Source organism: Aspergillus pseudoviridinutans (assembly GCF_018340605.1).
Source record: "Aspergillus pseudoviridinutans IFM 55266 DNA, scaffold_2, whole genome shotgun sequence".
NCBI classification, from domain to species: Eukaryota; Fungi; Ascomycota; class Eurotiomycetes; order Eurotiales; family Aspergillaceae; genus Aspergillus; species Aspergillus pseudoviridinutans.
Genome location: NW_025091282.1, coordinates 3,918,299 through 3,942,730, shown reverse-complemented (window position 1 = coordinate 3,942,730; position 24,432 = coordinate 3,918,299). Strand labels below are relative to the sequence as shown.

At 50.4% G+C, this 24,432-nt stretch overlaps 9 protein-coding genes across 9 annotated transcripts; 4 read left to right on the top strand and 5 right to left on the bottom strand.

Moving 5' to 3' along the window:
* Positions 1-97: 97 nt before the first annotated feature.
* Positions 98-3,944, bottom strand: Asppvi_003426 (cytochrome P450; the record flags this gene model as incomplete). The annotated part of the gene is made up of 3 exons (XM_043299391.1): positions 98-649; positions 2,390-2,579; positions 2,704-3,944. The coding sequence occupies 3 exons, from the start codon at positions 3,942-3,944 to the stop codon at positions 98-100; spliced, it is 1,983 nt and encodes a 660-aa protein (XP_043155326.1).
* A 2,880-nt stretch (positions 3,945-6,824) lies between these two features.
* Positions 6,825-7,560, top strand: Asppvi_003425 (uncharacterized protein; the record flags this gene model as incomplete). Its single annotated transcript, XM_043299390.1, has 2 exons — positions 6,825-7,460; positions 7,504-7,560. The coding sequence occupies 2 exons, from the start codon at positions 6,825-6,827 to the stop codon at positions 7,558-7,560; spliced, it is 693 nt and encodes a 230-aa protein (XP_043155325.1).
* Positions 7,561-9,317: 1,757 nt separating this feature from the next.
* On the bottom strand, positions 9,318-9,857 carry Asppvi_003424 (uncharacterized protein; the record flags this gene model as incomplete). The annotated part of the gene is made up of 2 exons (XM_043299389.1): positions 9,318-9,577; positions 9,629-9,857. 2 exons carry the CDS (start codon positions 9,855-9,857, stop codon positions 9,318-9,320), a joined length of 489 nt encoding a protein of 162 aa, XP_043155324.1.
* Positions 9,858-10,817: 960 nt separating this feature from the next.
* Positions 10,818-11,735, top strand: Asppvi_003423 (DUF3632 domain-containing protein; the record flags this gene model as incomplete). The annotated part of the gene is made up of 1 exon (XM_043299388.1): positions 10,818-11,735. One exon carries the CDS (start codon positions 10,818-10,820, stop codon positions 11,733-11,735), a length of 918 nt encoding a protein of 305 aa, XP_043155323.1.
* Positions 11,736-12,016: 281 nt separating this feature from the next.
* Asppvi_003422 (MCT family MFS transporter) lies at positions 12,017-13,410 on the bottom strand (the record flags this gene model as incomplete). The annotated part of the gene is made up of 2 exons (XM_043299387.1): positions 12,017-12,976; positions 13,054-13,410. 2 exons carry the CDS (start codon positions 13,408-13,410, stop codon positions 12,017-12,019), a joined length of 1,317 nt encoding a protein of 438 aa, XP_043155322.1.
* A 714-nt stretch (positions 13,411-14,124) lies between these two features.
* Asppvi_003421 (fungal specific transcription factor domain-containing protein) lies at positions 14,125-16,205 on the top strand (the record flags this gene model as incomplete). The annotated part of the gene is made up of 3 exons (XM_043299386.1): positions 14,125-14,379; positions 14,457-16,061; positions 16,116-16,205. 3 exons carry the CDS (start codon positions 14,125-14,127, stop codon positions 16,203-16,205), a joined length of 1,950 nt encoding a protein of 649 aa, XP_043155321.1.
* Positions 16,206-16,458: 253 nt separating this feature from the next.
* Asppvi_003420 (class I adenylate-forming enzyme family protein) lies at positions 16,459-18,410 on the bottom strand (the record flags this gene model as incomplete). Its single annotated transcript, XM_043299385.1, has 5 exons — positions 16,459-16,892; positions 16,955-17,082; positions 17,147-17,196; positions 17,289-18,043; positions 18,101-18,410. The coding sequence occupies 5 exons, from the start codon at positions 18,408-18,410 to the stop codon at positions 16,459-16,461; spliced, it is 1,677 nt and encodes a 558-aa protein (XP_043155320.1).
* Positions 18,411-19,200: 790 nt separating this feature from the next.
* Positions 19,201-20,994, bottom strand: Asppvi_003419 (F-box protein; the record flags this gene model as incomplete). The annotated part of the gene is made up of 2 exons (XM_043299384.1): positions 19,201-20,599; positions 20,684-20,994. The coding sequence occupies 2 exons, from the start codon at positions 20,992-20,994 to the stop codon at positions 19,201-19,203; spliced, it is 1,710 nt and encodes a 569-aa protein (XP_043155319.1).
* Positions 20,995-21,209: 215 nt separating this feature from the next.
* On the top strand, positions 21,210-23,670 carry Asppvi_003418 (uncharacterized protein; the record flags this gene model as incomplete). The annotated part of the gene is made up of 5 exons (XM_043299383.1): positions 21,210-21,483; positions 21,525-21,746; positions 21,810-22,031; positions 22,086-23,082; positions 23,172-23,670. 5 exons carry the CDS (start codon positions 21,210-21,212, stop codon positions 23,668-23,670), a joined length of 2,214 nt encoding a protein of 737 aa, XP_043155318.1.
* Positions 23,671-24,432: the final 762 nt, after the last annotated feature.

The following is a 24,432-nucleotide window of genomic DNA, read 5'->3' as shown; positions in this document are numbered from 1 at the left end:
GAGGGCATCAGAGCTTGTCATATTCCAATCAGGAAGAGACAGGTAATTCCCCATTTCAAATAGATCAGACAGAAGTAATTTGGAGAGGTACAGTCCTCTACCCGTCCTTATCACTGCTTTCTTCTGTGTGCTTCCATGCTTTCAGCACATCGAAGACACCAGTCTCATCCGTGAATTTGTCAGGTCGTCCAAAATAGTTAGGAAAGAGAATATCCGGTTCAGTGAATAAAACAGAGGCGTGGAACAGTTGAGCTGCATTATGATGAATTCTGAAGTCGTACCAGGTGTTGCCCTTTGGCGGGAGAGGCCCATATCCATTAAATTCCATAGGAGGCTCGTCCGGGGCATCTTCACCAAAGTAGAAGCTCATAAGAAGAGTCCCATCCTGAGCACTTCGCTCATCTGCAATAGCGATAATACTCTGTTCAATAAAGTTGAACTTAATAGGCTGGAGCCACTTGTCTAGTGCCCATTTCTGGCACTCCTCTTTCGAGGCATTGATGAAATCAGACTCAAAAGATTCACCATCTTGTAACCTCGTCCTGAACCCCTCTCTCGTGCTGGGGCAGTCCTTTGATTCAACAAGATAGTATAGAAAGGGAGGGTCTTCGGGGTCTGTACTGAATTCACGCAAGGCCTTAGGCACAAACTAGTAATTATAGTCAACCTTAAGTTCTTCAACCCATCCTGACATGCTGCCACTATGGCATCCTTAATAGATTATAAATGTGACTTACAGGCTTAGCCTCTTCTGCAATACAGAAAAATAAGGTGCGAGTCATAGTAAGAGATCTTTGCTGTGGCCACAGTGATGCTTTCTAGTGTAATAGGAAAATTTAGAGATAGGTAAGACTCTATAATGTCTTTATATAACTCCTAACTACAAAGGTACAACGACGTCATCCCTTATCTGAGGATAACCCATTCCAGGACAAGAAGCTTTGGCCCCGGGGCTCCCTGAGGATGCCGCCCACCTGCCCTGCCGCCGGCCCCGCCCCAGCCCCCAACGCCAAGGCAATTGTGTAATAGTCAATGTCTGTAAGCTCATACAACGAAGACCGCGAATCCCAAATTAGTAACAAGTTTTTAATTTTTTTTTATAACACTTTCCCTTGCTGCAAAAACTGCCCCTATATGAATCATTGCACGTGAACAGAGAGGGCCTCGCTGAGACACGCAATGCATGAATAACTCCGCCGAAGACTCTCAGAGCTGTTGAGTCAGCCTTATGTTTCAAACTTGCCGACTGAAGATCGTGTCTCTGCCTGCTTAAGGTCGTCGGTCGTCCCGGAGAATGTTCCTGTGGTTGCATGGCGCAGATCATGGTCGGAAGTTTCAGAGGGAGGATTCAGAGGGAGATTGATCGGTGGGTTTATTCCCATCTGAAGAAAATCGAGGGTTTTATATACAAGCTGAACATCAGATTGATTGGAAATCAATCTACACGGAATAAATCCGTATACATTCCCCCTCAGGATCGTTGTGCTTGCACGGCGATACTGCACCGGCGAGGATCGACTAGGCCTCCGTAAGACCACTAAAACCCTTTCGGGAGAAGAAAGAGAAAGAGCGCGCATGGACGATCATAGATCGCATTCTTTCCTTCAGCACTTTCAAGGCCCAACTAATCAAGTTGGCAGAATCTTGCAAATTCCGCTGGCCCTAAAAGGCTTAGGAAGACCGTCTGCTGCTTCTGAATACCCCATAAGCAGATATCGAATTCTCCGGTACCCAGTACAGATCGTTGATCATCGACATTCACATTGGAATGCTTGATCAGCGGGAATTTTCCCAAGGTCTCGACGTTGATCGAGTGAGGCAGATCCATCACTAGGGAAGTCGAATCGGATTAAAAGAACGGCTTAAAGCCAAGACGTCATCAGAGGGATCGTTGATACATTTGAAGGATTGTTAGCCATCCAGACATAAGTACATAGTTGAGTATAGAAATGCAAATGAAATCCAATCCTGCGAAGGTAGCTTAAGAAAAAATAGGCAGAAATGATAGTAAGACATTGAATCGACTCTATGGGAGTTCCACAATGCCTAAGCCCCGCCTTTGAATGAATTCCATTGAATCATACTCATAGACATCGAAGCTCATCTGAGCCTGACCTAGTTGGCCAATGATCGATCTATCTGGCGTCTGAACCAGTGGTTCTTATCTTGTTCGTCATGAACCCTGTTGCTGGAACTCGCCGACTTTCATGAAGGTTAAAAAGGTTTTTGCCAATATCCCTTTTCGATGATTATCAATCAAAGTGGACCAGCACGATAAAAAGACAGCAAATCAAATGGATGTGTATACACCAGCTTTATGCATGGCCAAATTACTAACCATATATCTGATGAGCACCAAGTACAACAGTCCGGCTGATTATGCACGCACGTCCAATCCAATCGACCTCTGCTGCTCCCTGATCGAATCCATCAACACGTTCAAGTCCTTCTCGGTGTCCTCCCACTCCTTCTCAATAACGATCTTCGCGCGCTCGCTGCGTGGCACAAACAGCGCCGCAAAAGGATCCGGCACCGACACAAACCCTGAGTTAAACGCCATATCGTCAATAGCCTTCGGCCTTCCATCCACGCCCATTAACGCCCATTACATTTCGAATGTCAAAACCCCACAGAATTCGCGCTATAAGAATGAAAATCGAGTTCCGGGCAATGTGTCGCCCAGTGCAGACCCGTCTTCCGTACCCAAAGAAGTTAGTAAAGCGCCCTTCAGGCTCGGAATTCAGCCAGCGCTCGGGATGAAACTCCATCGGGTTCTCAAAGTGGCCCTCGTGCATACTCATGGACCAATGTAACGCAACAATGGTCGCTCCTTTGGGGATCTCGTAGCCTAAATAAGTGTCTTCTTTTGCGGAGGCGTGAGGTACACCGCCAGGAACGATGCTTCGCCAGCGTAGGGTTTCTTCTATCAGAGCTTGGATGTAGGGCAGGTTCTCCTTGTCCGACAGTGTAGGTAGTCGATCCGGTCCAACCACATCATCGAGCTCTTTTTGCGCTTTGGCGATAAAGGAGGGATAGGCCAGTGCAGCTAGAACGAACACCCGCATGACGGTCGCGGTAGTCTCGTATGCTGCATCCGTGAGGATACCCACATCGTACGCGAACTCCAGCTTATCCATTTCTTGCGCCTGCTTGGTCTTGGCGAACTCTTTGGTCCAATTCCAGGACTTGCGTTTCAGCCCGATATCCATGTTTTTGAGGTGCAGCGCGGCCTCAAGCTGGAACAGTTCCTCTGCGGTGCGTTTCCACGGTGCTAGACACGCAGGCAAGTGATTCAACAGAGGAATGGCATCGATAATCCACGTCCCCGGACGCGCGGCGTAAGTAAAATTATGCAGGATGCGCCGAAGGTCCTGGATGTCCTGCTCGTCGCCGGTGGGCAGCCGGATCCCGTATGCGAGACTGTACCCCAGACTGGAGGAAAACCGCTCGAAATGCTTACAGAAGTCGTTGGACGAAAGCAGATCATGCAGAAGCTGTTTACTTTCCAGATCTTGGAGGGGGAAATATGTCGGCGACGCACGTGGACTCAACACTGGGGCTTCCATGCGCTGATGCAGCCGGTACCGCTCGTCGTACTGCCGCATCAGCAAATGCATGCCCTTTGTCAAGTTCTCACCTGCCATGACCATCCGCGGCCGGTCGCTGTAGATGCTGCCCCGTTTATCGAGCAGTTCACGGGCTATGTTAGCGTCTGCGATGAGAATCATGGTTTGACGGCCGAATTGGGCGCTCATGAGCGGTCCATACTTCTTGCTCCATTGGTCATACACTCGCCAGGGATGATCTTTCGGGACTTGATGAATATTGCCAATGAGTGGGAGGCGACGTGGGCCTGGGGGCAGTTTACGGCCGCGATGATATTCGAACAGGAGACGAAGGATTAGAAGGAACGCAATCCCTGACAGTATATTATTCAAAGACATGTTTAATCTTCGGTACTCTGATGATCGACGAGGGTGGTCAGAATCAAGCTCAAAGTTGCCGTATGTCCAAAAGGTAGGTCTGAAGGGGACCTTGGAGACAGGACCCGTCTTTTATGTCATCGCGCTGAGACTACAGTCGCAACTTAGGTACTAGCCATAATCGACCCCGCTCTATTATCATCAATTCAAACATTCGTCTCACAATTGCATTCGTCGCAGAGCATATGCTGGCCGACAGACCATGCCCAGAGTAGCCAATCTCTTTCTCTCTTCTGGTCACATATAGGTGGAAAATAACTTTAACCGAATGCAATGCTGTTTCGCAACTGCAGCTCGGGGCGGGGTTGACGTTTGACACTATTTAATCCCTGCCAAACGGTTAGCCCACCGCTGCATATGCCTATCTTTGCCTTGTCATTGGATGTAAATGTACGATATGCTGTGGGTGCTTGCACTATGCTGCAGTCACCGTTGCGTAAGTGACGTTCTGCGTTGGGCACCATGCATGTCTAGCTTTAGCAGTGTCTGAACCTTCGCGGCCAGGTCGACGGTCGTCGGCATATGTGCGCAGCTCAAAGTTGAGGAAGCCCTTATCTGGAAGGCGAAAAGACTTGATTTGTGCTGCCATGATGATCAGTCAAGCGTCCAACTTTATATTCGTACGACCTTTATCATAACGGAGGAATCATGGTTAGTCCGACCATTTGACTCTGATTTTGGGAGATTCTCACCATTTCGGCACGGAATCTCCGTCAGCTTTTCCAATGAGATATCAGTGTCGCGTCTGTCGTTAAATCTGTAGTAAGGAAGGATGGCACCTCTGTAATACCCTCCATGATAAAATCACAGGTGACCGATAAGTCCATGTGATGATTGCCGCGAGCATTCGGCCTGAGTCCGATACTAGGTTGTTCTGTCTCAGGTTTAAAGCTGACCTTTAACGCTCAAGTTATTTGTTGTCTAGTAGTAACATTGGTGGGATATCTGCAGACCACACAGGGCTTTGAGACGGCCTCGAGACTTGCTGGACATGAGTGCGATGCAGTTCTGCATGTATCGTTTTGTGTGTATCTTCAATTGTGACTGAGATCGTCGCGGAAGCACCTGGTCGAAAGGTCAATCTAACCATAAACGGTCTGCGCTTGAAGTCTGTAGGGTGGGGAAACCAGGTAGATTTTTAAGTATCAGGCAACCTCCACTATCACTTCGAGTCGACACTTCTCCAATGTATGCTAGGAAGGCTACACAACCAACCGTATCTTTAATTTATCCCCTGGACAATCTCCTCCCTCCTCTGCAGCAACTCCTCCATATCCCATGTAACACTTATAAACCTCCCACCCAACCACTCCCTCCTCTCCTGCATTACCCAACTCATAGCACCCCTAGCAAGCTCTGCTGTATCTGGTAGAAGTCTATATAATACCTTAATCTTACTCACCAGCTCTGTTAGCACACTGCTAGGGTGAATCACATATGCCGATATCTCCTCACCCACATACTCAGCCACTATAAACTCCGTCAACTACAGCACAGTAAACTTACCTATCTAATACACTAAAGGCTGAAATTGGACATGTTCAAGCAGTTACAGTAAGCCCTGTTATACTGCATAGCGAGCCCCGATATAACGAGAACCCTCCATGTAGCGAGAGAACATCCGTGCCAAAATGGATTGCATCAAAATAACAAGAAATCTCGCCATTACGTGAATCATTTATTTTCACTGAAACAGCAATACAAATTTCGTTATAGAGTAGAAACCTTTATTCCAGTTTATTACTAAATACGCCACCTTAGTTCCTAATTGATCCCATCATCCTTCCTGTAATCCTGTTCGTCTATCTAACTACCGCTTGCATGTAGTTTTAGAGTCCGCCAATAGGCAGATGGCTGAGCCAGATAGTTTAATCTAGGTAGCGTCTTAGAAGCTACCTTACGTAGGAAGCAGTCACGATCGTAGGTTCAGAAATTACCAGTATTTTATATATAAATGGTAAATTAATGAAGGTGTGATTCTTCTGGGGAGTGGCTTTTCTAGGTGATATATGCTTAGCGCGATTCGGGACGAACCTTTCCAATGGGGGCCTTAGTTGTCACGTGCGATCCACCGGCGGCACGTCGCCGCTAAGCCGCTTGCTTCGCTTAAATAATAGTCAGGTAGTCCTGGATTCTAAACGCACAGAGTACGGAGTAGAAATAATAGAAGGGGTAATCTACTTATTACTCCGATGTGTAGATTGGTGCAGTAGGCCCAAGTGCTAGTGCTGCCCTCCGATAAGCACCGAGGTTACATGACCCTTCAAGTCTTGGCTCATCCGTTGCCATGGCTTCAAAGGGTATAAGCGAGGTTTGGCTACAGGTTATTCCCATCCTGCCTGCCAGAACACAAGGGGTGGATGCTGCATGCCACCACTTATCTATCAACGAATGGTCTGTCGGCTACTCCTGACATTCCCCAACATGTGCCAAGATTGTCTACTCGAGTATAGTATTGCTCCTTCAGCAAATCAAAAACCAGCGACATATTACTGTGAAACAAGCTTGTTCGGGCTAACGGGGATCTTGACAACCTAGGCCCAAGTGCTAGTGCTGACCTCCGATAAGCACCGAGGTTACATGACACTTCGAGCCTTGGCTCATTAGTCCGTGCTCTCGGGGTTCACCGAGTTAAGGCAGAGCAAGCCACGAGTCTTCCCCCTCGTTCAGCGGCGCCGAATGCAGATCCTTCTCTTGAGCGTTGGCATTCTCTTGAGACCGAAGTAGTGATTACAGAATTAGGAAATCCTTTCTGTACATTTGTGCAGTGTCCCCTTCCTATTAGGATCAATCACCACAGCCAATAACAACCCTCAAAGGAATCAACAAAACACGAGCAAAATGTCTGGTGCCTACGCGCAAGCACGAATGAATCATCAAGTCTCCTCCCAGCCTCGGAAAGCACTGAGGGGCCCGGATCGCCCCATCGCCTTGCGTCAAGAGTACGTCACCGACTCGAAAACAACCCTCGTCCTCAGTCCCCAAGGCGACGCCCAGTCGGTGACGGCGTACAAAGCCAAAGACGAAGATGGACGGACTATCTTCACCGCGAGCGGGTGGAAATACAATAATGGCTCATGCCGAGAGTTCCGCGATGCCTCTGGCTTGCCTCTCTTTGAGCTTCACAGAAAGATCTCCCTCAAAAGCGCATGGTACATTACGCTGCCGGGAGGTGATCGTGAAGTTACATTAGCGACAGGCGCTCCCCGACTTGCGCCTGCATTTGGAAACTTCAGTATCTCATTGCAAAATAGGGCGTCGGAAACAAAGTCAGAAGCTGACAAGGAGCTGACGCTCATTGTTGAGCGGCATGGGCGCGTTTTGCAAAGCTTCGATGTTATCGATGGTGACAGAAAGGTAGCGGAAGTGTGCGAGAGTATACGTCACAACGATAAATTGGCACTGAAGCCTAGTTCGCGGAGGGGCCATCGGCCTGCCCTGGATGTTGTTATATCTCCTGGGGTGGATATGTCATTGGTAGGTTTTTAACCTAAACCGCTACATGCGCTGACTCTATCAGGTTGCGGTTATTGCCGTCATTGCCTCGGATAGCGTCTATGGTACAGAATCCAGCTGAGTTTTTAGGGTTAGCTGATGGCATCGGTTGAACATTCTTGTGGATCAGTTCCGGTCTATCTCTATCATACATTCAATGGGCTTCTTTCTGCAGTCATGTTCCCGGCGTAGGCTCTCTGCATCGTTTTCCTCCAACCTGAAGTTGCAGGTTGTTACAGAAGCCGTGCGTTGGCTTTTGTGTTTGCCAGGAGAACTTGTCTTGGAACTCTTGCTCCCAACATGCTGCGGTGCACACGGAGTCAAAGCCCAACGGGTCTAATGTAAAGGTCCTTTGTAAGGAAGACGGAAAGGTTAATGAGTTCGCCAGTAGCTTTTCAAATATCTTAGTGTAGCTATTAAGCTTATTACAGCGTCTATTTTATTCAACTTATGGGCATCGTTTAAAATTACTACTCAAGTACTCTTTATTCGTTCTGCGATACTCTAGCTTGGAGAGCGGTGGATATTTTGAATGGAAATGAACCCTCAGGCAGATAATTCAGACCCTTGATAACACCACAGGGATTACATGGTTACATGTCGGACGTCAAAGATCATTGGAATTTATCATTGTAAATACAGCTAAGCGACTTTCAGGAGGGTTGCCTCACCTCCTAAGGTACTGACCTGGAGTGCTTAAACAGCCGCAGCGCTCAGGACCCTTGTCTATCCCTTAGGCTGGTGCTGCGCCCGTACATTTGTGGGTCTACATGTTTACTTAGTGAGCCATTCCATGCTATCAGGAGAGACCCCATATCCGGGACTGGGAGGACCTCTTCTCCCTACACAATGCAATGATTACAGCTGTTGCTCGTTGGAACAATATAGGAGATGGTAAAATTGAATATCCAGTCAAATTCACAGAGAAAGAACTGGAACAGCACCAAAGCAAGATGGAGCTAATCAAAGGGGCCTCAATGATCTTTCACCAGCTACACAACGATGGGCTTATCTCTCTTGGTGGAGTGGTTTCTCCAGAGCGATATGAAGATGCCAGGAAATGGAATGAGTATTTCAAGCAGGAGTTTATCAATCTAGCTGAAGAGGTGAAACAAAGAGAACTACATGCAAAAGTCTGGCCGTATTAAAGAGAAGTACTCAGAAGATTAAAATTGAATTCAACTACGCATCCTGAGTTCCCTAGAGATATTTAGCTGTTCTGCTGCAGTAACTATATATGGAAGCCCTTTTTTGTCAAACTTTAATTAGGCAAGATATAGGAGGTACCGATTAGATCCTGCGATAACACATCAACATATTGCCTAGATAGCCATTGTGGCGCCTCCCGCCCCCATACTTTACCATTAATTGATTGAATTTACGTAAGGCTGAATCTGCGGCCGCACGTGCATGAGGACCCCAAAAGCACTGCGAGATATGACAGGTACGTCATCACACATTAGTGCAGGGGGCTTGGATAAGCTATTCGTCTCACTGCGTTGATTGTGCTGCTTACTTGCACATACTTAATTGTAAATTGTTGTTGTCCATAGGCAGTCTAATCAAGGTTCCAACTTCGGCCCCAATCCATAAGTACCGGCCCCCACCTGACGCCACCCTCATGGGGCCGGAACGCAGCTCCACATGGAGTACACAAAGCCCAGCCCACGGGACGGAATAGCCCTAACTTCAACTTTCCTGAGCTACGTCTATACAGTATATGTTAGAGATCTGCATTGAACGAAAGCATTCCATCAATTCCTATCTACCTGCAACAAATGGACATTCTGGCTGAATCCAGTACACATTCAATCCGGCCCCAGGCCAGCAATCTCCTGTTTAATCCTTCACCGGGCACAAAGCAAACTCACCCGCCGGCGCCCCGTCATGAGTCATAACACCACAGTACGAGCCATCCTGCGTAGGATTGGTATCGGGATTGCTCGAATGGATGAAGAACACCACCCGGTCCGCGCCGGGGTCGCCACCGCCGTAGATACTATCCCCGTGCAGGAGGGGGAACTCGTACAGCGTCTTGCCCTTGCATTCCTTGGCGAAGTCTAGCTTGCGGTTGTTGCCGAAGGTGTGAGGGTAGCCGCCTGGAAGAGGTCAGTGGTGGTAGAATGGCATAATGAGGTAAAGCTGCAAACCTGGTTGGGGCTCGTTGGTTGGGGTGGTGTTGATGCCTCGCTGGATGGCTTTTTCGACTTGGGCGCGGCTGTAGCGGTAGCCTGGGCACTCGATGAACTGGTCACTTGGGGGAAGGTTATCGACGGTGCGCTTGCTCAGAGAATCGGCAATGGCAGGGGCAGGGGCAGCAGAAGTGGTCTGCATGAGGGCGAGGCCCAGGGTGAGAAGGGTGAAAGGTGAAAGCTGCATTGTGATGGAATTTGGAACTTTGGAGACAAGAGATGACTGTAGTTGCCTGTTGAGATGGTGGATAGAGATAGAGAGCAATGGACAGCTGGAATGGGGCAATTTATACCTTTGTGAGTGTGCTTCTGGAGGATAGACCAGCGATTGTACAGAACTTGATAACCAGCATCATGCTTGATTTCAACGCTGCCAAGATGGACGATGTAACTCGAATTGACATCATGATAGACCGCTCTGCCTGTACAGGCCTCTTTCGAAGGGTTATCTCACGTATGAATGCCTTGGCCTACATGGCGCAGCATCTTGTCCTCCTCGATTGAGGAAAGATGTTCCTGGCTGACATCTAATCAGACCATCATATCATGATCATTGACCAGACAAATGACTTTCGATTGTTGGATTCTCAGCCTTGTACCTCAACTAGGTCAATCAGGAACTCTTGCAGGTACTTACTCCTCCGTGTAAGGCCCCCAAAAGTGGCTTGGTTCGAGTCCCTTGCCTAGAATAGCCAGGTAGTTATCAGTTATCCTATCACAGCCGATTACTTTTGTTGCTTTCAATGAGCACTCAACGGGGCTATGCAGCCGTGGACTGATTCTGACATCGGCCCAGCGGCATATCTAGGTAAACTCACGTTGGATGATGCAATAAAGGATTGAGAACAGGTATGAGGAATAATTTCCAACATGGTAAGCGAAAAGAAAGACGTTGATTCGAAGAGCAAATATCTTGGCTGCATGGACTCCAACCCTAAAGCCGTAAGCGGCGGATGCGGCTGTGCTTATGCGGGGTGGCACATTATGCAGGCGCGATGACGCATAATGGGACAACCACCTAACTCGATATTTGAGTCATGTTATTTATATTTTGACGATAAGATAAAGGCATCAAGAGTTAAAACCACCAGAAACTCACACCAAAGAAAACATCTAACTTCTTCAACTTTCCACCTTCCACCTCAAAATGACCACTATTCTCGATATCCCAGGCACCAACCCCCCAAATCCATTCACCACGCCCATCCAAGCCCTTCTCACCACTACCAACCCATCCTCGACTCCAGACGAGACAGCAGCCCACCTCGTCACCGCAGTCAACACCTCTCCAGACCCCGCCCACGCCCTCTGGCAACTCTGGGACGCCTTCTTCACCGCCGTCGCCACCTCAACAACACACACCCCACACCTCGCCCTCCTCGATGCCCTCCGCGCACATCCACCAACACAACCTACCAACGTCCGCGCAGGCTCCGATGCCCAGCGCAACCTCCGCAGCTACACCAGCCCCGACGGAAAGCTGAACTGGGAGTCTCTGCCCCGCTTCAGCGCGCAGTGGCGCGATGTGCACGATATCCTCGAGGCCTGGCGCGACTGGGACGGGGTGCGTGATTCTACCTCCCATGCCACTACTACTACAGTAATCAGCGGCGCAGAGTACTTTCTCCACTTCTGCAGCTTCTCCGCTGCGCTGCTGAAAGCGACGAACGGGAAAGGCGGGGTGCATCCTGTCTGGGTCTTTTATGCGTGTCGTGACGTGCTGGAGTGTGAGCGACTGGATCGGGATCGGCAGCCAAAACCGCACAGGATGCCGCTGGAGGAGGTCTGGGCACTCGATGTCCGGGTGGCGGCGACGTGGGTCCGGCATGGGGCGCGGGCGCTATGGGAGGCGGACCACGAAGAGCTTCGGCGGCATTGGGCTGCGGCGTTGGATGAGAGGACGGAGTTGTGGCCGAGAGAGGATGGGCTTACGAGGGAGCGGTGGCAGTTGTGGGAAAGAAGGCTGCGGGAGTTGAGTGCTGAGGGGGAGGTTCTGGATGGGGAAACGAGGGCTGTGGTTGCGGAGGCTGCTGAGGTTGTTAGTGGTCTTTTGAAAGAAGACTAACGGATCTATCTCAACTACAGCTTGAGTCCGGCTGAACGGGGGCTGCTGGAGCTATTTTCTTTGTCTGTATTATGCGCAAGTTATATCACAAACTAGTATGATGTATCTAAGACTACTCTAGCTTACATTTTCAAATTCATATGCAAAGAATAGAAAGGACTTTATTCTCAAGCACAAGATCAAATTAGTAGACATCCAGCCACTGCTGTTTTCCGCATGGCTGAATCTCAAAAGTGAGACACTTCCTAGCAACTGACCGAAGCACATCCAATTTCAAGTCATCACACCCACCCTAGGAGACCCTCACTGGTCAAAGACTTTCCTGCAAACGCGATGAATCCTCCAACAACCGCCATGGCACCGCTAAACATGCAAACCTGAAAGAACCCTCCCGATGCATCGAAGATGGCCCCGTTAATGGGCGGCCCGATCAGCGCCCCCAGGCCAGCCACAGCCATGCCCATACCCATATAAGTGCCGACATCCTGCGGGTCCTTGGGACAGCTCGCAAAGGCCGCCGACGCGCTGGAGATGATTGTGCCGGAGGTGAAACCGAAGAAGACGGCGTAGACGATCAGGCCAGCATTTGTGGTCGCGGAGGTCATGCAGAGGACGATGATTCCCGTGGCGACACCGCCGATAGCGAAGGTGTTGAGGCGGCCGTACTTGTCCGCGAGAATCCCGGGGATGATCCGGCCGAGGGTCGAGGTTGCATTGACAATGGCGAGCAGGTACCCGGCCAGCGCCGTGTGCATGCCTCGTGTGGTAGCGTATGTCGTGAGGTAGAAGAAAGGAGTGAACATGCCGAAGAACATGAAGAACAGGGCGACGAAGAGGGTGATGAAGCGTAGGTCCCTGTAGGGCGATAGGAGGAAGAGGCGAGTCTTCCGAGGCGGCAGGCGCGGCTTCACGGCCACACTGGCAAATGCCATGAACGGCAGGATGATGAAGCCCACGATGCGGACTGTCCATGCAAAGCCGAGCGAGGAATCGTTGAGCATCTTGGACAGGATGATCGGTAAGATGATCCCGCCGATCGAAGAACCGGACACCGCAAGACCCAAGGCAGCTGCGCGTTTCTTGTCAAAGTACTGTGACACGGCGGCGAACGCTGGGATCTGCAGGAAACCCATGACGATGCCCATCAGGACGCCTTGCACCAACATAGTCTCCCAGTATGTTTTGCACAAACTCAGCATCATGAGAGCAAACACGTAAGCTACAGACGAAGGGTAGATAACCTGTTGCATCATGTCAGATTACAATCTCATTTCTAAAAGCAGTTGCTGTCAGGCGTCAGAAACTGGGGGAAGCATACTATGGAGCCATAGCGGTCGAACAGCGGACCGCCAAGCATACCGGCAAAAAACTGGAGAAAAGACTGCAGTGATCCAATCCAAGATATCTTGGACGCCGAATCCCCCTTCAGTTGATGACTCAGGTAGTACTCTTCGAATGTGCCAAACGAGTTTGCGAGGCCGAGACTGCACAAGAAGATCGATGCAGCACCGCCAGCGACGAGCCAAGCGCGGGTCCCGCCATCGGGTGCTGGATTATTTCCAGGCGCGTTGACGTGTGTATTTCGAAGCTCGTGGTCTTTCTCACTATTGATATGGTGATGTGGTTGTGGTCCCTCGTGGGAGGAGAGTGACAGGTCAGTTGTTGAGGACGTCATGGCGCAGTAGGTCGAATATGATGAATTCAACAGATGGAATCTGTGCTTTTGATCAGGAATTAGCAGTGAAAGAGGTTTGGATCTGCTGTCACTGTGTAAGGCAGACAGCATTGCCTTCAAATACTGTTCAATACTCCCTACTCCCTGCTCTTAGGGCAAACGGAAATAAAGCGGGACCGGGCGGACTCGGCTTTACCTTTCCGGATTTGGCAAAGTTGGGCCGAATTTCTATCCGTGAATCAATCGTCATCCATCCCTCCATTCTTTCACCTTTCATCCAATTATCATGTGCTGCTCAACTTGAAACCTGCCATGTATTGCTGAATTCCATGACCAGACTGCCTCTATCATCTTGTCTTCATGTCAAAATTCATGATCCTGTCCGAGGGTCGGCGCAAAAGGCCAACAGTGTCATGTACTCTGTGTCGGAGACGCAAAATCCGATGTAATCGAGAGAGACCATGCAGCAATTGTCTGCGGTCTAGAAGCGGCACTTGCGTCTATGAGAATCACAGTCCTCGGCCTCACTCTCTTGGCCAATCCCCACAGCACGCTGGTCAAGGTCTCACGGTCGAGAGGGATGAGTCGATGCAAATAGGCAGTGCATCCGGAGATAGTCTCTCAACTCCGCCGAGCCACTTACTGAGCTCAGTGGCGGCCGACACTTCGAATGTATCGAGGCCTCTGAGTGAGCATCCTAGTCAAGATGCCGAGATGACACGGTTGAAACTAAGGATTCAACAACTTGAGAATCAGCTGGCCCAAGCAAATGCTAGGCCCATAAACCAGCCGTCCCATGATTTAGATCTCGTCTCGGATATCGAGACAATGAGCTCACGTCTGAGCGGAACGCTTCACATCCATCGTAAGAGAGGCGCATCGGGCCAGCCAGAGCCCATTCCTTATAACGTGAGCCTCAAGACACGCTTGTTCGGCCAAAGTCATTGGGCCGTCAGCGGTGTCTGTCTGGTGGGTGCACACACAAGCTTCCATTTTAATTCATCACCGTCTTCATCGACATTATTCGGAAACTAAACTGCAATTAGGTTCGCGACATCTTCAATATACTTGAGCCCTACCTTTGTGATGAATCGTCTCTGGCCTGGATAGGCATCAAGAAGTGCAAAGACTTGGCTCGGTGCATCAAAGCGGCACGAGCGCCTGCATGGCCTTCATGGCCTCCACTCCCGACATCCACACTGCCTGCTAAAGAGATAGCGGACGCACTCGTAGATAATTATCTACGAACAACTGAGGCTATCTATCGAATCCTACACGTCCCCGCCTTTCGCAGGGAGTATGAAGAGCTCTGGATGTCGAATGAAAGGCCCGACATGGCCTTCTTGATGCAGGTTAAGCTTGTGCTTGCCCTCGGCGCTGTCACCTACGATGACCGGTTCTCGTTGCGGGCCTCAGCCATCCAATGGGTCTACGAGGCTCAGCTTTGGATCTCAGGTCCAAAGTACAAGTCAAGGCTGAACATCCAGTCCCTCCAGGCCAACCTCCTACTTTTGTTTGCGCAGGAACAGGTTGGGTTCACTGGAGATTTACCTTGGGTATCGGCCGGCGCTCTGCTGCGGAAGGCGATCTACATGGGCCTGCACAGGGATCCCGGCCGCCTAACCCAGATGACGAATTTTGTAATAGAAATGCGCCGACGACTCTGGAACACAATTCTCGAGGTCAATCTGCAGTCTAGTTTGACCTCTGGTAGTCCTTCTTTACTCTCTCTCAACGACTTTGACACGGCCCCTCCTAGCAACTTTGACGATGAGCAGCTCGAGACTCAGGATCCAGTTCCGAGACCGGAAGGAGACTTCACCAAAGTGTCCATGGCGGTTGCACTCCGCAGAACCTTCCCCTATCGCCTTGCTGTGGTTAAATTCTTGAACGATTTGACCTCTCCCGGCACATATGAGGAGACACTCCGGCTCGATGCGGACCTGCGAGAGGCGTATCGCATGCTAGCACAGACGCTGCGAGCATGCACCAGCTCCGGCGACGGCCCCTCTCAATTTGAAATTCAGGTCGTGGATCTCCTCATGCACCGTTACTTTTGTGCTCTGCACATTCCGTTTTTCGGTCAGGCACGGCACGGGACCGCCTATGTCTTCTCACAAAAGACGGTGGTCGAGTCGTCGCTTAAAGTGTGGCGAGCGGTGTGCCCAACCCCGTCGCCGATGACCGTTTCTCTCACCAGCGACGCAGCTCCCTTGTACAGTAACGACCTGCCGCGGCTCGTTTCCTGCAGCTCTGGCTTTTATCCGACCGTGGCCATACATGCTGCATTTCTAATTGGGATGGAGCTGTGTACCCAGTTACAGGAGGAAGACGGTCTCTGTCCTGCTCCGTTGCGGCCAGACCTTCTTTCGGTGTTGGAGGACGCAAAGGCATGGTGCTTGAGGGTCCTCAAGGCCGGTGAAACCAATGTCAAAGGCTACTTGCTCATGAGCATTGTTTCGGCACGGGTCGAAGGACTAATGCGCCCTCTTGAAGATAAGGAGGTTACCAGGCTACTGGTCAAAGCTGTTGAGACTGTTGGAGAGAAATGCTTTCCAATCTTAGAAGAGATGGCAGCCTCGATCCAAGAGCAGAGGGGAGGGCCAGTGGACGACATGGCAGACGAGATGACGAAGGACTGGAACTTTCCAGTGAGTGTGTCTCCATGTTCGCAAGTACTTTCCGGTCACTGGCTGACTTGGCAGATTCCTGACGTACCTTTCAACCCGAGTGACACCGAGCCAATGAGCTGGATCTTCAACGAAGATTTTGATCAGGGGTACTTGGAATTCTAGGAAGATCATAGTGAGGATCACTCCTCTACCTAGACCCTTTCATATTTGGCAGTTCACCTATGGGATTTCTCACATGCGACGACCAGCCTCTCAAGATCTGGAATATTGTACCCAGAAAGATCTCTATAATTTAAACGCGTGGCGAGCATGATCTGAACACAACTCTCCGTGTCTCTGAGCAGCATCGTTGCAGCGTGTTATTGCAGTAGGTTTATTTTACGTGGGCCATCTAGGCCTCGAATAATTATTTTACTCACTTGCCTTCAACCCCTTCCCAATCCCATGGCCGGTTACCGATGTCTGGTTCTTCCGTTGCGAGATCCCACAGCTCAACTGCGCCGTTCGCAATTTCCTCGGGACCGAAAAAGACATCATGAATCTCTCGCTTAGCCGGCTTCCCAGTGGTTGTGGTTGGCACTGGGTGGTTGTGGGGAATGACTCGTAGCATCGTTGGTAACTTGAAGAAAGGGAGCCCCTGGTCAATCGCCAGCCACCGACGCAAATTCGCGAGTTGCATGCTGTTGCTATCGTCCCCAGTTGATTCGGTTTTAACGATCAGGGCAGCAACTCGTTGGTCGGTTTTATGGTCAGCAACGCCAATAACATACGCCCGCGAGACTTGTGGATGATGGCGAAGCGCTTCTTCAATTTCCGGGGCGTTAAGTTTCCAGCCAAGAAAGCGGATCACTGTGATATTCAACCCTTGATGAGTGACTTTCCAAGCCGATAGAGAGATATTTGATACTGACCATCCTGAGACGCCCGACCCAGGACAAATATCTCCCGGTTGGGTCCAATGCTGCCCAAATCACCGGTCTTGTAGAATCCCTCCGAATCAAAAACACCTTCCATGGCATGTGGGTCGCTGGAAAGGTACCTATCATTGAATTATATGAGAGACATATTCTATATTCTTTTCTGCATCGACCACTCGGACTTACCTCTTCATAACCAATGGACCCTTGACACATAACTCTCCCTCATCGTTCACCTTTACCGTCAGAAGCGGTATGCAGTTTCCGCAATAATTCTATTAGCATCCATCAGCCTCGGTCGTTTTATTTCCGTTGTGACCATACTGACAGCTGGGCCGTCCGTGTTTGATTTCCAGTCCATCATGGAAATCATCCCTACCACCTCTGTCATCCCGTACAAATTGACCAGCGGTCGTCCACCGCGCAACTCCCTCCAGAAACCCTTGACCGATTCGGGAACTCTCATGGATCCAGTACATAGGAGCCGCAGGTCACGCAAGCCCCGAATAGCTTGCTCATATTCCGACAGGGGCTGTGTGTTTCGTATGACGTCAAGACTCTCACTCAGCATGTCCAGAAGGGGCGTTGGGGCGACGGCGCAGGTGATGCCTCCTTGTTGCATGCGCTGCCAGAACCACTGCGGGCTGAACGCGCCGGCACAAAACTCAAGACACGTCCCGGAGTAGATACACGCGGTGAAAAAGTCAAACCCCCCTTTCCAATTAGTCGGCACTTGATGGAGCCAAGTATCTTCCGGTGAAAGGCCAAGGGCTCTCTGGTAGGCTTGGACAGCGAGATATGCGCTGCGACGGGAGAGGAGCACTCCCTTTGGAGGGCCGGTTGTGCCCGAAGTCCAGAGAACAACAAATCCCTTGTCTGGATTGCATGGGGTGCTTGCTTGTTCTAAGACGAATTCGGGATGGGCTGGCGTGGGTTGGCTGCCTGGTGTAAGAACGAAAGGCTTCATCCCGACTGGAGCAGAGAGGTTTCTTGCCTCATCTGCTGCAGCTTGAGTGGCAGTTATAAGAGCGATCTTGCAGACTCGGAAGAAATATTGGGCTTCTTCCAGGTGAATTCGCGATACTGGTACAGGGGTAATCAGTAATTGGACAATGTGATAAAGAGTGGAGGAACACTGACAGAGAGGAACAGCCACCGCACCAAGGCTATAGATGGCGAAGAAGAGTACAGCAAATTCATAGCCTGCACCGCCAAAAATAGCCACAAAAACATCAGAGTCAGGATCACGAAGTCGTTTGTGGGATTCTTCATCGAGTTGGTTGGATATGAAATCTCGCTGGATCAAAACATCATACAGGAACTGCCCGACGGTGGCCTCAGTGCTTGTGGCCAGGTCTCTTATAATTATGGCATCTGGCGACTCCTGCCAGCGCTGGAAGAGCTCAATGAAAAAGGGCTCTTGGGGAACCCGCAAAAACGCATCAGTCATAGTGAGTAGAGATCTTTTGTTGGATGGAGGGTTCCGCTCTTCTTGCCAGAATTGATGATTTCTCTCAGTCATTCGTGTGAGGGGCATTGAGGGATGATCACCAAGACAAGACAACAGCAATTGGGTAGACATGGAGATGATCATGACCCGGATCGGGGTTAGCACGCTGCACACCCCACCGTTCAAGATGGAGTTATTCTTACCCGCGTGAGATCTGCTGCCTCGTGTTTAAATGGCTGTTATATTTTCCTGCGGTATTTGATTGCATATGAAATTGACACTGTATCATGTAAAGCCCCATGCAGCACCAAAAACCCGGCCTGATTTGATTAGACGGATATTACTACTACACTTCAAACACCCATGAAGGTTTCCGTTGAAGTCTTAGGCTGTTGGAAGGTGATCGACACGAATCTTGAGTAGCAGACGCTAATGCCTTTTGGATTTGTTTATGAAATCTCTATAGGAAGGATCTTCTATGGCAACAATCTTGTACTTAGCTGTGCTTTACTTCGTATTGAGTCACGGTTCTGAGGACAAATGAGTATCCGTAACAAGATATCAATCAATCATGCATCTTGATGAGACATGTTAAATATCATTGGTTGGCTGCTACTCCTTTCTCCACCTTGGAGTTGGGAAAAGCGCTTGGGGAAGATCGATCAGATCGGGTCGGGCCGATCGAGACCCACGGCATTAGAAAAAGTTCCACAATAGCTAGGGACCGGTTATTACATGAGCAGCACGTTGACGGAAGGCAAATGATTAGGGAAGGCCCATTTTTCGCGCTTCAAACCGGAAGCCGGAGATCACACTCCCTACATAGGTTCTCCACGATCCCTACAGTTCTGGCTTCATCTCGTGGCAGCCGGATGATGCTGGATCCATCATTCAATCGATACAATCCTTCGGCGGACGGATTTGTCCAATGTCGCGCATACAGATCCCTCTCGATCGCAATGTACCGCAGAGGCGACATCTCTTCCCTGTCTTCTCGTAGCTGTAGATGGTATGAAAACAGTTCATGAACAAGCGAAATTCGGGACTTCTCTTGCTCCCTGTCCAGTTCCCGGTCTTTCTGGAACAGCCGTTCTTTTTCCTCCTCACTCGTTTTGTGGAGATGGTACGGCTCATGCCATGGCTTTTCAAGATCGGACAAGAAAGCTGCCAAATCTGGCCACGGAAGATGAAGGGTATGGAGATTGGGCAGACGAGGAAGGACATCTGTCTTCATGACGTCAAATTCGTCTCGATTATGGATTGGAATGATGAGTTCCTCTAATGCTGTACACCGGGCGACAAATTGTGTTAGCAGGTCCCGCGACTTCTTGAGCATCTCCTTAGAATTGTCCCAGGCCACGGGCCCTGAGTAGCAGAGTCGACGCCATGCGACTCCAGTCTTGTCCAATGGAACCGAATAGATGGGCTCACCCACAAATTCAGGCATGTGGAATTCATGCAAGGGTTCATTTGCAAATTCGGGGCTATCCGGTTGTAGTGTGCTGCCGTAATCTAGTACATCGAGGGCGTCTAATCTCAGAGGTGACTGGACCTCCTGCAGGAGCTGGACAAGGCGTAGAATATCCGGGCCGAATCGCTCCACTGAGATCCTTCTGAGGTTGGTCGCATGTTGAAAAAGGGTCGGGTCTATAGGCTCGTGGGGAACAACCGGGCCCTCGAAGGGAAGGTAGTGCATATTATCGAGTCGTAAGGAAGTGAGATGAGACAAGTCCGTCAAGTCATCGAGATAACCCGGCATATCAAAACGCGGGTTACTCCATGGCATCGTGCCAATTCCCAGGTGTAGGCTTCTAAGTTGAAGAGCTGGCTGCTCAAGTCGCTGTCGGCGCGAGCGAAAGTCGGAGATCACCTTGCAAAGGAAGTCGTTGTCCAGTCCGGCTTCGGGAACGAAGCTGAGCCCTAGATCCCTTAGCCCTGGGGATGCAAGCAGGACTTCGACCACATCAGAGGTTTGGTCCCTCCATTCACGTTCTCCCAGGCGATGAAGCGCGAGTGACTGAAGGTTCTTAAACCTGGGTAGTCTCCATCTGAAATTGCAGCGTGGATTTGGGTGGTGATAGAGCAGGATGGTTTCTAGATGTTGGAGGCTTTGAAGTTCGTGCAGAACACTGCTGTTTTCCAGGCCATCGAGCGCTTGATCCAGGAGGCCCACCCAGTACCCACAGAGTCTAGTAGTCAGCTTTTAGTAAATGTGGTCATCACCGCTGTAGTGTGCATGGAAATTCCTTGGCGGGGTTTCGTGTCGAACCTACTTAAATGATCGTAATCCCGGCATCTGTCGTAAAGATGTTGCCAACAGCTGAAGGAGCTCCTTTGTATTACTAATATCGCACACATCACTCAAGAACTCGATATGATATGCTTGTGTTGGTGCTAAATGACCCGAGTTGACCATTCGGCGCCATTTCGCGATAGTGGGCCCATCGATAACAACCCGCTTGTAAAGGAGGGGTAAGCAGATCGCGCGAAGTCGCTTCGAGATGCATGACAGCACCGCCAGCGTCGCGGGACTAAGCTGAGCGGCTATAGCGCAAAAAATCTCTTCTGGTAGTCTGGTCAGCATGGTAGACAGGGGATAGTTGCGTCGCAGCTCGTGCCGGAAGCAACGGGATGAAATATAAAATTGTGGTCCAGAAGGTTCAAAGCGGTTCAGGCTGATTGCCAAGCGCAACATTGGATCTGTCTGCTACTGGTGGAATTTACTCGTCAGGAACGTCTCTAATCTCCTAGGGTTCGGGATATTTCCTACTGTGGCTAAGTTAGGTTGGATCTATCCAGATGGCTTGGATAGCCGAGTCTGTAAACGGCTTAGAGGTTTTTAATGGCTCTAATGTGACCCCTCTCCGTCCTAATACCGCGCAGCTTCGCGGAAATGACGGGGGATACTTTGCAGTCTCGAAGCCCCAATATGAAAGCTACACTGCAGCCGAGGTGGTGAATGTGAAGACCTATGCTGGAGCTGCTGGTGATGGTTCAACGGACGACACCCATGCTATCCAGAGCACTCTGGATGATCATAAGGGCCAAGATGTTATCATCTTCTTCCCAGCCGGTACGTATATATAGTGACTGATACTGTGGTCATACCCGAAGGTACAAAGATCGTTGGCGAGGTATGGAGTCAAATCATGGCTTCTGGGGATAACTTCGGGGATATGACGTCGCCCCGGGTGATGGTACAGGTCGGTAACGTGGGAGATGTTGAATCGGTGGAGATTCAGGATATGCTCTTCGCTACCAAGGGTGGCACGGCTGGCGCTGTGCTTATGGAGTGGAATATCCAGGCATCTTCTCCTGGTAGCGCAGCCATGTGGGGTGAGACCTATTATTCTTTGGCTGTCGCCTACCTGGAAAGTAAACTGACGGTCTGATATACAGATTCTCATTTCCGAGTTGGCGGAGCCTTGGGAAACGAACTGCAGGTGTCCCAGTGTCCCACCAAATCCACGCCGAATATCAATTCCGGCTGTATCGCGGCTTCCATGCTTCTGCATTTGACATCGTTACCTTCAGCGTACCTGGAAAACGTGTGGGCTTGGACAGCGGACCATGACATGGACGATGCAGCTAACACAATGGCCGATGTTTATTCTGCACGAGGTGAGAAGTTGAATCAACATCTGATGATCTATCCCCACTAACAAACCAAAATAGGCATACTGATCGAAAGTAAGGGCCCAACGTGGCTGTATGCAACCGCGTCCGAGCACAATGTGCTCTATCAGTACGAGCTCTATGAAGCGGAGAACATCTTCATGGGGATGATCCAAACTGAGAGTCCATACTATCCTCCCGTCCCCTCTGCACCCGCTCCGTTTGATAATGCTGTCGGCATGTTCAACGCAGGCCCCAACTTCACCAACTGCAACTCAGACGATGAGAACAGCTGTGCAGTCTCGTGGGCTCTTCGGATGGTCTCCTCCAACGTGCAGATCGCTGGCGCAGGGCTGTACAGTTGGTATCAGGACCATGATCCGGCGGAGGCTTGTGTGGATGCACAAAACTGCCAGCAACGATTGGTATCCACGTACCTCAGCTGTGATATTTGGCTCTACAATCTCATTACAATCGGCGCAACCGAGATGGTCAGCCCTTACGGAACTAATTACTCCCCAGCGCTGGCGGCCGAAAACACCGACGCTACAAGTCATCCGTACTGGTCAACAATAAACGCATGGCTGTTGCTCGCAGACGGCGCAACTGGTAGTGAAACACCTCAGCCCAGCCAGACCATCACTTTGGCCGACTGGTGGTGGGGATTGAGTACTCCGAGTGCCTCGTGTTGGTTCCCCTGCGTCATTGTCCTGCCGCCAGTGATACTTCCTCCCATGCAGGCGCCTGTCATCACCTCCCTAATTAAAGGCGTCCCCAAGACCATCACGCCACCAGCGGCAGAAACACCGACCCTCACAGTGGATCTTATCACCATCTCCGGAACTCTATCCATCTCGAATGCACCTACCAGCACCAGTGTGAGCATTCAGTTCAACAACTCTGCCATCATCTTATCCCCCTTCGAATACACGGATGATGATGATGGCAGCTCGCAAAATATCTCTGGCATTATCATCCCGCTGCCCATCAAAGGACCTCCCCCGCGTTCTAACTCGGATGATGATAGCAGCCCAGGCAGCAGTTCGTCCAACTGCTGGTTACTATGTGACTAGCCCCCGAAGACGTATGTTTTTGACGTCAGACTACCCAGTCGAAGATTTTTACTAACAAGACTTGCATCGATAGCCCCAGCATCAGTATTGGCAACAGCTCTCCGTGGCCCAAGCCGGACACTCCCGAGCCACCGGGCCTGGACAATAACAACAACGACGAGGAGGACGATGGTAGTAGTGGTGGCAGTGAGGAAGGCAGCCAACCGCAGGAGCCCGAGTCCACGAGTACCACCTCAACAACCTCCTCGACGACGACGATGACGACGACGACAACCACAACCTCAATCTCGTCAAGTTGTACGGCGATCCCAACCATAGCCATCGCAACTGACGGCATCTTCTTCAGTGGCACTGGCACCAGCGGTGCCAGCGCCAGCGCATGGGCCTCATCCAATCCAACTGTCACCAACGATCCGGTGTTCGGCGCCGGCGTGCCCGTCGCTGTCGGAGGCAGATATACGCCGACCTCCCCGTATAGCATCGCAACGAACCCGGGTACCTCGAGCAGCACTACCGCCACGCCAACAACCAGTTCAGTGAAAAGCCCGCCCACAGACTCCGCAGGAGGCTAACCCCGCTATGACATCTTGTACTTTGAGGACGACAGCAATCCGGATTCGGCGACGGGGCCGGTGATGCAGAATCAAGGACATGAGTCCTACTCGGACGAAAAGTGCGACGTGTGCAAGGCGTCTGTGGATTGGGAGGCCAATGCCAATACGAATGGGATGCCGGATAGTTTGACGGGCATCACTGTGTTTGGAGATACGTGTGCTTATAGCGACGGCGGAGTGGCAAAGTGCCAGTGACGATGCCGAGGTGGGTAAGTTGACTTGCTCGGAATGGAGTGATGCCACATGTTACAAGGGTCATGTGGAGGGTAGTTGTTTGGGGGATATTCTGGTGGTGGATCTAGTGTATTGCGGATGGGGTACTTGATCGTCGGCACATGGCTATTAGTGTGTTGCTTAGTTTAATATTGACATCTATTAAGCTGTTTAAGAAGGGTAGATCTAGGAAAATTAAATATCACTGCAGCGCGGTGGATATTTGAAATTTCCTTTTTTTTCAAAGCAGATATTGCTAAATTGGATCCTTCCCTTTTGCTCTACTAAATCTCCAGAGGTTCGATGCAATTTTGGTGGCATAGTAGCTGTTTGGATAGGTTGGAGTTGGACGCGTTGGAATCGAATGGGAAAGTGGTGGCTCAGTCGGGTTGGCGGCTCGGTTGGGAATTACGTTAGTTGGAGTATGTCTTGTGACACCCCCTTTTCTTTCACACGGCTATCTGCCTAAGGATGGCCACATGGTGACTGGAGATTGGTGATAGTTAC